Source organism: Chanos chanos, chromosome 13 (assembly GCF_902362185.1).
Source record: "Chanos chanos chromosome 13, fChaCha1.1, whole genome shotgun sequence".
NCBI lineage: Eukaryota > Metazoa > Chordata > Actinopteri > Gonorynchiformes > Chanidae > Chanos > Chanos chanos.
The window spans coordinates 17,141,870-17,153,366 of record NC_044507.1 but is presented as its reverse complement, the minus strand read 5'-3'; the positions used below and the strand labels follow the sequence as shown (position 1 = coordinate 17,153,366).

General features: G+C 41.1%; 1 protein-coding gene across 1 annotated transcript in view; it reads left to right on the top strand.

The window, feature by feature from the left end:
- The first annotated feature begins 3,750 nt into the window (after nt 1–3,750).
- notch3 (notch receptor 3) overlaps nt 3,751–11,497 on the top strand; it is a 32,830-nt gene continuing 25,083 nt past the window's right edge. The window contains exons 1-2 of the mRNA XM_030790941.1: nt 3,751–4,036; nt 5,667–5,733. Coding sequence (XP_030646801.1) covers nt 3,976–4,036; nt 5,667–5,733 — 128 coding nt within the window. The 5' untranslated portion in view covers nt 3,751–3,975. The remainder of the gene's footprint in view (nt 4,037–5,666; nt 5,734–11,497) is intronic.

Genomic DNA, 11,497 nt, shown 5'->3' with positions numbered 1-11,497 from the left:
CAGTATTATTCAAGAGCCACAAAGGACACAAACAAACAAAAAGAGTGACAGACCAGCAGACTAGTCTACAAGGCAAAGCTATATATGCTTCCTTGCTATGTTTGATATGCAACAGTAGAATACATTGACTTGCAAAGTGCAGCTGTTCAAATGATTGCTAAAGAAACGGCTCCATTGATATGAGAAGACTACCTTCAAAAACACTGTCATTAAATGTAAGTGTGTATGAGAATGTGGTTTAATGTTAAGGATGGGCATGTATCAAAATGAAAACCTCAAATTCCCAAAAAGAACTACTGAGCATCCAGGTGGAAAGAAAGAACATGAAAGAATGTTTTCTTTTTCCCATCAGACAACAGCATGGTAAATCATGCCTCTTGACATTCTCTTGTTTGTTTGATTTGAGTTCCCTACAGAGTCTTGCGAGAATCCTGACACCTGCCTTTCCCTTAACACACACACTTTCTCTTTTGAAATAGCACACACACACACACACACACACACACACACAAACCCTTCCTCTCATTTTCCTGATTCAATGTTATTCAGTGTCTTTTCTTTTGTGAGCAGATTCACTCACACACACACACACACACACACACACATGCATGCATGCATGCATTTACACACGCGCACACGCACATACACACACACACACACACACATGCATGTACACACACATGCACGCACATGCACGCATGCGCACACACACGCACACACACACACGTGTGTCAAACATGGATATAACCCTTACCTGCATTTCCAGAAACAGTTGTTTTATGCCTCATTAAGTATTAATGCGATTAAAGTCATATGGACATATACAGTTAAACAAGTTAATCAAGAAACAAATTTGAAGACAAATCAAAAAGTTGGTTTTAGAACAGAACAAAACCACACCTCTATGGATCCTGTTTTTCTCCTTTAAGCCCTTACTGTAAGCCCTTTGATAACAATATGAAGACAGCTGACATGAAAACAGGGTGACAGAACTGTCATCTCTGCGCACATGTGCCAAACAGTCTGCTTGCCGCAACTACTTCGTGAAAGACAGACAAACAATGCTCCGTCTGCCGTGTTACATGCCATGAGATTGTCCCACATTCAGAGACAAAACAAAAACACAACACATTGTCCTAAAATGTAACCCACACTTTTCTGTTAACTCTCTAGGTATTGAGGTCTATCTAGGTCTATCCGAGTCCAAAACTGCTTGTGCTGGTGATATGAATGAAAATGCTAACGTTTTTTAAGTCGGATGTTTCAGAATGTATTTTGACCTCACCTAGGACGTGATATCAATATAAGGTTTGGAAGAGGATGAGGAGAACCTATTTTGAGGTTGCAGTCAAAGTGGGATTTCCAAAGTTACACTGTTCACAACAAACAGAACTGAGAAACGTCTGAATAAGTCTGTAGCATAGAGCAACTGCCAGAGGCGTCATTTAGCTGGTAAAACCTCAACCCCAGAAACCAGCGTAAGGAAAGTAACTCCCACATGCGGTTAAACGGCGATTTAAAAATACACACATACCTTAACGATACACTAGACCTATTTCATTTCATAAATAGGTGCCTTGATTTCAATACCTGAAACAACCTAAAGGGTATTCATTTGCTTTAGGCCAGCAGGGAGTGTAGAGCTGGAACACTGAATTTCAATATGTAAAACTACTACGTCACACAGAGTGATACAGCAGTCCCACCGTCTAACATTAAAAAATAAAGGACAAAGTTAAAATAATGATTTATAAAATGGTTGGGGTATGTTAGCAATTATAACTTAAGTATGTAATTGAACAAGTTCTGAATAGCCACCAAATGCTCAAACCTAAATGAAACTACATGTCCTATTTACATCCTTGGCTTGTATCTGAGTACTCTAAACAATGTGATCAGAGGGTGCCAAATGTCCCAGGTGCCTGGTAAGCCCAACAAGCTTTTTTTTCACTCTCTCCCCAGGCATGACATCACGTTCCATAACGAACTTTACCCAAAACGAGCCTGTTACATTCACAGCACTGAATCCCTGGCAGTAATTTATTCAAAGACAGGGCGAGTGATGGGAGGGGGGGGGCAGCGACTTCCCTGAATATCAGAGTTCTGCCCCCCTCCTCCTCCTCCTTCTCCAGCAACCCCTGCAGAGAGAAACTGTGTCATAATGCAGCAGTACTTTTATCATTCAAATCATGGCCATTGTCTCTGTAAGCAACCGGCTCTGCTCTGTGCCACTAAACAACTGAGTCTCTATACGTTGCAAAAAAAAAAAAAAAAAAGAGTACACCAGGCTAAGCTTTGGAGAGGCAGGCTGAAAGAATATCCCTGCAGCTTTCAGAGAGACTGGGACTGGGAGAGAGGGTAACAGAAACAAAAATGTCTGTTCTCATTTCCATCATGTAAACACAGATATTCATGGTCTTATCAGCACAGCATCAAGTGTAAATAGAAAACAAACAAGTTACCATACGTAGACACGCTGCTTTGTACATTGTAATTGACAGGATAAAGTGAAATAGTGTCCAAATATCTATTTAGATAAATTTTATATGTAGGTGAAGATTGCTGATTGTCTGCTGTAAGAAATGAAGAAGGAATTTTGCATGCTTTCATTCTGTGTGGGAGACAAGTGCCCTGGAATCAAAAGACAAAAATGTTTGGAAAAATGTTAAAGATTTCTGGGGGGGTTTTCGTTTGTTTTGTATTCAATTCCACAACTTATACTTATGGTTCAGATATATTCAGGGCCTTTCTACACAACATTCATAAAACAACATAAATGAGGTTTAGGCTTTTAGTGTCTGAGCAGTTAAACAATACCAGAGTCTTCTGAAGGTCTCAGAAAGACACATATTTAAGATCAGAGTGTTTGTGTGTTATAATTTGGTTTGCCTCTATAACATGTGAAAGTGATTACATGTTCGCAATTTGGTCCAATTTGAGTAATGACTAAACACGGTTGGTTAAGGTCGGTGTCCCGCTTTGCCATGATTTGGCTGGTCTTGGTTTTGTCGTAGTCTCAGAGGATATGAATGAAACCCTATTGTGGTCGGGATTCCAAGAGATCAGGTCAGGGTTTGGGTCCCCATAGGTCTGATCTTGACTTTTTTGTCTGGTATGTGTTTTATGTGAACTTGCAATTTTACAACAACAGATTGAAAAACATTTCCATGACCAGTTGTCAGCATGAAGATTTTATAGTAAACTATGAATGTTACGGGCCTGTGTCCTGTGCCTTGTTTCTGCTGTAATCTTGAAATTTTAGTAATGAGTCACTCTAGCCAGTGCTGTGAGCAGAAAGAAAAAAGATAGAAAAAAGTAAAAGATAATTACAAATAATGACCAGACAAAATGAGACCTATAAATGCAATAGCTGAAAAAATGTTAGAGGAGAATGCATAATGTGAAACAAAACAAGTTGTTATGAATTATGTCAGTTGCATGACAATCATTTATAAATTATTTTCAGTTGAATATAATGTACTTTAAAAAAGCAGAAAACGTATAGTCTTTTAGGCAGCCGTAGAGACTCGTTTTAGCTATGAAAATAATAGTCCCAAATTAAATGTTTTGTCAAAGCATTGCACCTTGTTTCATGTCTCTGTACTACTACCCTAAGCGGAAGGACACATTCCTTGGAGAGTTGCAAGAAAGATTAGGGGGCGGAGTAATACCAAATTGGCCCGCAACTCCGTCCTAAAGCAAAGTAGGAAAAGTTTTTCAAAAGTTCCTGGAGGTACTTCGAGACGCAAGGCAGCAGCGTCCGAGCAGAATACGGGATTGTTAGAGAGAAGAATACGGGATTGGAATATTATAAACATTGCTTTAATTAGAACTTTCAACGAAAAGGTTTCAAGAGACTTTATGACACTAATTGGTCTGAATGTGACTTCTCGGGACTTTATCATTGTGTAATTATTTAAAGGATGTATTATTGCTAACGCTTCAGAAGAGGAACCGGCACAAATTTCCACAGAAATGGGGATTTACAATATTTGGATATTTATATCAATTTTATGTTTCGTGAAATACTGCCAGGGTAAGAATATTTCAAAACTATGTCTGTTGCGCTGTGCCCAACTTATGAGGGCTGGATATTGGCCCTGCACTTTATTTAAGAGCTCTATTCCTTTTCTGCTTTTCTGAGTCTATAATTTCGTGGTTATGCGTGTACGAGGAGATAAAGATTGATATCGCTGTTGCAGTGAAGACGTTGCCTGGTTTCTTTAGAAATTAGGTGTAATGTCAATTAATGTGTCGTTAACTACGTCTTACAGGTGTTTATTATAATGCTGTCCTGTGAATGCATCACCTTTGTGCTGCAGTTACTGGGAGATGTGCACGCGACGCCGGCTGTGAATCATTTTTATTAAGATTTTTTTTATGAGTAGGGCAGCAAATTTCGCACAAAACAGTCAAGGTTTTATCCACATTCCTTGTAAATTCTCTGTGGATTGTGGGACATGACATTATAAATTTATTTTGTCTGCGCTGTTATGTGTTCTCTCAAGATCTTTTTAAATATCTAAGCTTCAGACTTTGGTTAACGCTATTTTAGCCCTGAATCCCATATTATAAAGTGCGTAGGGACGTTAGGTTTGTCGTCGTCGTGATTGTAGTGATTGTGCATAATTAGACCGTGAGAAAATAATTGGACGAATACTGCTGCTCTGCTCAACAGCATGTACAGCTGCGCGCACAGAAACAGTTGGGCTCGCAACAAGTTGCATAGCCAAACGCAGATTGTTACATTAGCATGCCATTAGACACTTATCTTATTGCTCCGTGTTTCGCTATTTCATTGTTGTCAGTTATTCTGAATTCGAAATATGTGCTGGGGGGTTGGGTGGGAGTATGTGTGCGTGAAGCGGGGTGATGAGCAACAACTTTGCCCCCTCCTTTCTACGAACAAAGAGCGATTAACAATTGAACTTTGTTTTACAGAAGCAATGGGGGATGGGGGAGACAGGTGTTAAAATATTATTTAATAATTTAAAACCAGCTCAAGACTATGGTTTAGTTAATAAAGCCGACTTAATTTACATTCTGTTCTTGAGCGTTTTACATCATTTTCATAGTGTGAAGGTAATCTTAAGAAATGCACTGCTGTCATTAGAGAACTTGAAGTTCTTGTCCGTTGACATAATACGGTTACTTTCAGTCGTGCGAATTCTGCACGTATATAGACTTGTTAATACAAATGTGATTTCGGTAATAGTGGACAGCCCACTATACTGTTTGGAATACACAGTGTTGCGTTGTTGTCAGACTGAATACAAGATATTTGAAAAAAATCCAGAAGATTTCCCTTAGGATTTCTAGAAAGACTCACCTTTTGAAATATACTTTCCTACTGCAAACAAAAAAATCAGTTTGAAAGACTCGTATCTTGTCTCTGTCTGCGTATAGCGGCGCACGCATCAACATTCTCTTGGAGATAAAACTTTATCTCCGCTAGCGAGAAGGTAAACACGAACTTATCAGCAATGTGCACAGAGGATCGAGCCGCATCATGAAGGGCTTTATTCTACAACTGCCTAAATGTTGGGCTTGGTTTATCACCGCGGTTGATTAATGCACCCCCTTCCCCCAGTAGTTTATTTAGGGTTTTGGATTAAACATTGTTGCCTTGAGGAATGTACATGAATTATTCTCTTTCTTCCCCACAGGAATCCGATGTGTGGATACATCCAAACCATGCGAAAATGGAGGAATGTGCATTGACTCACGGTGCATGTAAGTAGTCAGGTTAATCTACACATGTAAACTACATGATGTGTCCACTACCTGTTCACTCTTAAATTACACATTAACTTAAACAAACTCACATCTCTGATATTTCTCTACGTCCCTAGGGTGAGTAACATGGGGAGAGGGAATGGCTGTGCAATATGAATATCTTGATAGAAACCGTATTTTTTCACTTTCAAGACGCACATTGCTGTTATTTAGCCTTGGTCACCAGTAGCACATTACATTAGAGGCATTTTGGTACACTCGCAGCTGCACAACGCAGAGAGAAAGACTGGAATTTGGCCAACACTAGGCAACGGTTATCACTTTTTCTTTTGCCTTTTTTTTTTTATTTTGGCAGGCACAGTGTGAAAATGTTGTTCCATTTTGAGATATTTCATGTAAGACTCTGAATCGATTTTGACATTTAATGACTAATGGCTCTTCATGTGAATCAGATTGAGTCAAGTCAGTGCATGTCTTCTTTTATGACACAATCCTGTTGCACCTGTTTGATGGATTCAGAGACATAAATTTTCAGATCGAACCGCTTCACAGCGGTTTGACGCTTTTCGTTTTGCAAAGTCGTATCCCATATGTGTTGGATCATTAGCTTCCTCTGGTTCACACAGTCTTTATCTTCACTCTGAATGCTAATGTGGTGTGATAGTTATCACGTGAAAGCCTCAGGGTGTTGTTTTAAGTTTCCCGCCTGATTTGGAAAGTTCTGTGTGTGTGTGCACTCTAGCTTTCATTCATTGTTATTGGGATTCTTTTTTTCCAGTAGGCCTTGGGACGTGGGAACCGCTCTTTGTGGCTAAGTATAAAGCCAGGACAGGGTTATTAGCCTGTTGTGCAAGCCAGTGACCATACATTAGCATCTTGGAGATGGGAGGTATATTACCCTACGCCAATAGCTCTGAGCTCAGGGAAACAGCCAAGCTGGGCCCTGGGAGCTTTTCATTGTTAATTAAAGAATGGAAATTTGTCTCCTGAGGCTCTTGCTACAGTAACTTTATTACTTTATGGCTTGTGACCACTCCTTCACCTGACACAAAGAGGTCACGGTGAGGCGAAAAACTCCTGAGACTGTTCCCTTTGACTCCTCTACGTAACTGACCATAATGTTTCAGGTTCGGTTTAATGTTTTGCCACTCTTTTTCTACTCTACGTTATATTACTTTTTATTAGAATCTGTAAAAGTCTTGTCATTTTCACCTTTTTTCAGTTGCTTTGCTTTCTACCCGATCTAATCGGTAATTATGCCCCGAGTCTTGTTACCTTTGGCAAGATAATCTCATCTGATTAAATAAGCAAGTGGGTGCTCCGTTTCACCCAGGCCTTCAGATTTCATGCAGTGACACTATTAATACGTGTGTTTTAAATTATTCCCGCACATGAGAGATTTACCCTTAAGGGAACTCATTATTGAGATTAAGACAACAGGCTAAATATATTTTCTACACAGCAGTCATGAACATCAGATGATCTGTGTATGCACCAGACTGCAATGTGTTTGACGTCCTATATAAACATTAAAGAGGAGTTTCTGTGCCCTTTAATCATTACCCAACACACACCATGGCAGACGTGTGGGTAAATGTGTAATGGTGTTTATAGGCCAATTTGACTTTTGTTTTACTTCCATTCTTACTGTTCTTTTTTCTGCATTCAATGATGAATCATTTGTGTTTTCCACTGAGTTTTAGCGACGCAATGAAATTTCCCTCCTTAGCTGACATAGAAAGTTTCAAGTATATTAAAATTCCATTATACTGTTGCTTACTGCATTTGGTTTTTTTGACCTTTGCAAAGTATATCCATGTACACCTCGCGGTGCTTTGCTTGTTAGTGTTTTATGTTTATGACAAAAGGGACTTGAATGGTCGTGGGTTTTTCTAATCACTCTGTTGGTTAGGAACCATTAGCGGGTGGTATTTCTGTAAACTAAAGAGAAGGGGTCCCCCCCCCAAAGGAAAGGGGACAGTAAAATGTCATGCCACACAGCGAGGTAACACAGCCCGCTGAGCAGCCCAGCCTCATGAGAGTAGTCAGACCAGTCCTTGAGTTGGAGGACTAGTGGACCCTCTCCAACCTCCTCCCCTGGGATCACAGGGTAACCAGAGATCCAAAACAGCAGAAAAGAACCTTTATTCCCCCCCAGATACCTACCTGTAACATTGCACCATGAGGAGAGAGTGGAGAGGGGAGGAGTGAAAGGGAAAAAAGAAAGGACATACAAGTGAAAGAGAGAAAAACAGAGAAAAGGGAGGGTGAAGGAGGTTATAACAAACTCTGGAAAAGGTCGAAATTAGTTGCAGTTTAGTTGTAGCAGTGAATTTGTTGTATCGCAGAGTACTTTGAAAAGCCTCCAGAATATCACCTAAATTTTAAAGATGTGAGTTTTAAGAAAATGAAAGTTCATAGCAGTAGAAAAAACATGGGTCCTGCACCTGTCCTTTCCGGGCAGCACGTTTTCCCATCTTCCCTGACAAACCTGAGGTGCCTGGAGCAGAGGCAACTGACTGAAATATCCAGTGACTGATCAGGGTTTGCGTTCATTTTTCCTTCCTAGTGTTGTAAACGTTCTCAGATGACGGTAGTATTATTATGAATATGGCCCCTGGGAATGCCATTGTTACTGTCCTAGATATTGCAGTATCACCTGCTTTGTTAGCAAACATGGAGATTCCAGCAGTCTCTCTCTCTGTCTCTCTCTCTCTCTCTCTCTCTCTCGTGTGTCTCTGTGGCATGTCGAGAAATTACAGGCCCCTGCTCTGCTTTTAGTTCCTTGCTCATTGCATGGTCTCTTGCCCTCAGACTCTCTGTTTCCAATGTAGTCCATGACAGATTACAGGAGTAATCCTCTGGAACCTGGTCCCCTGAGTGCTTGTTCACAATGAGCCATAGAGAAATCGTTTAAGAAGTATTTTCATGAGCAGATACAGTGAACAGGTGTAGGAGGTTGAATGGTTGAAGCCTCTGGGAAAAAAATTGTAATCCCATAAAACTCTCAGGGTGTGAAGTCAAAACTGTCAAATCTCTCTCTTTTGTTATCATAGTTTTATAAAATTTATTTAAGGAAAGCCACTCAAATCATCATCTCATTGACTATTACAAGGTGGATTAGAGTCATTTGTGTCTAATGTCTTGATTCTTATTCAGGAGAATGCAGTGAAATCCTTTAAAGTTCTACGTCAAGTACAGTTTGAAAGCCGTAAGCCTGTTTGCTGTGGGACTATTATTGTTTGAGGAAGTCTTTGAGTTGTAGCCCTGCTGTGGTCCATTGCAACAAGATTCCCTCCTTTGAAAGATGAGAAAAGCGAATGGTGACGCAAACACTCATTGGTGAAGAGTCTGCGAGTGTCACACTAGGTGAAGAGTCAGGAAGTCCCGATAAAGCGTTCGAGGAAGGGGGGCCTGGCTGCGCTTGTCCTCCCCCAGTGGAGAATCTGCAGGCGATGGCTTGCCACGGTGTGGGATAAAGTCCCGGGCAAAACGGTGGAGATAATTAGGCAGATTGGGGAGGGTGTCATTCAGAGAGGGTCCAGCTGGAAGAACTGGGCGGGGGGAGGGAGGTAGGGAGGGAGGGAGGTTGGGGTGTATGGGTGGAGTGGGGGTTTGAGCTGGAGTGCGGGGGACAGCTGGTGGATGTTGTGATGGTAATCCAGTGAAGTCAGACCTTCACAAAGAGAGGAGTAGAGGGCCAGGTGCTGCCATTGAGTGGCCTGCTGCCCCATGCCGAGACAGACAGACTTGTTGAGGACTCGGAGCCGGCAGGCCCACGGGTTTCCCCTCGCACATGCTCACATGCGTCGTAGTTATGCGGAGGCCCTTCATCTTTGTCCGTGCATGCTCATCAGAGCGAAATGCTTCAGCCACTGTCATTCCTGAGAACTCGCAGCGGTGAACCTGAGACGAAAAGAGGTCTCCAGAGCAGGCACGAGGAGGAGCAGTCTCCGTCTGACTGCGAGAGAGACTGGATACAGTGGTGCTCCCTGTGTTATTGATGGCATTGCCTTGACCCCAGTAGCAGAGCGAGTCTATAAATTGCGAATGTTGTGCTTTAATGACCCATGGAAGCTCTCAGCCTCTTAAGAAATGATGGATGACAACAGTTAGATGAGGAACAGGCACTTTAAACTACCGAAACTCTCGGGAGAATCGTGTGCGCTTTATTTTTGTAAAAAAAAAATTCGTGAGAATTTCTCTTGAAGACCGGCGGATAGCTTGATTGAAGGAAAGCTGAGTGCCTGTTATTACTCTGTTACAGAGCGCTCGACAGTTTCTGTAAATACCATGGCGTACCTTCACGCGTGTTTATAGTGTAGGCTCATAAGGACTAGATCACCTTCTTTGTTTATGTAGAGTTTTGACTGAACATATCTTGGACATGATGTTTTCTCTGCTATCTCTAAGGTGGATTAGACAGGAATGCTCCATAAGATTCCTCTTCTCCCCTGTACAGTTCTCACTGCATTGTCCTCACCTCCAGTCTAACTGTTTTAGGAATTCCTCGAACAATACTGTCCACAGAGTCTTGAGTTTCGTTTCATTTTTTAGACTGGGTTTTCGGAATAACTGAAATTTCAGTTAACAATTCTCTGCCTCAGTGATGGATCAAACCATCAGATGTCCATTAAGCAAAATGTGTTTTGGAACCTGCAGATTCCGTGACCTGCGATTGGACAGTTTGAAAGCAGAAAGGTCATAATTGAGGCAAGGGTTGATAAAGGCCTGTCGGTGCATAGGCTGAAAGCAATGGTTCCCAGGCCCTGTCACAGGAAGTGCTGACTCCTGACCCTTCTGTCTCTCACATCCTGCCTATCAGCACAGATTAAGAAAGTTTATAGCCTTTCTAGCGTCCTTGCTCTTTTTTTACACCAAATCTCTGCTTCCTCTTATGCCCCACTCTAAGAATATACATAAGAATATAGTCCCAAGTATTTCATTTGGGTGTGGCTCTATGGAATATCATTTGAGTAATGGCCAAACTGTCAATGTTTTCTGACAACCAAGAGGAAAATCGAGAAGAAAGCTCACTTTATGCTCTCTTTTCTGTAGAGGGTGACTGTCAGAGTAAGCCCAGTTGCATTAGAGTAAAGTTTTTCGCAACATGGCGGTGTTTTTTTTTGTTTTTTTTTTTTGCAGTTATTTGATGTGGCAGTAGATAAAAGCAAGGACCTCACCCTTCATCTTAAGGTGCTTGAGTTTATGGGTGACACCGTCAAGATAAGAGACATTCTTCGGTCTTTCTCTTTTGGCGTTCTCCTCAGCCGTTATCACAGATTCCTTAACTGTGTGTACTATGACCACAAGCACACAGCTCCCTTATTAAAAAAAAAAGTGTTTCTCAACATGTTGCAGAGACAAACTGTTTGCTCTGGGTTTTTGTTCCATCACATTTCAGGGTGAGATTTCTACGAATGTTGTGCATTGCTTTACATGGCTTTGCTTGCTCTGCTTCACATCACAGTGAAAGCAGTTTGGGTTCACTGAAATGTGTATAAAAGTTAGTTATTGGAGTTTCTCATGTACTGGTTAGCATACTGGTGAATTTACAGAGGCAGTCTGTTTGTCATTTTAGCTCCACTAATAACCAAGGACCAAATATAGGTTTGGAATGGGGACAGTTTGAATTTGTGTAAATGGAAAACTGTTGGATTGTTGGACAAGAGCTAGTGTTTTTCTCCTTTTTATTCTTGAATGAAATAGACTGGTGTTTAATTAATCAAAAGGTCAGTCTACCACTTCATATACATAATCA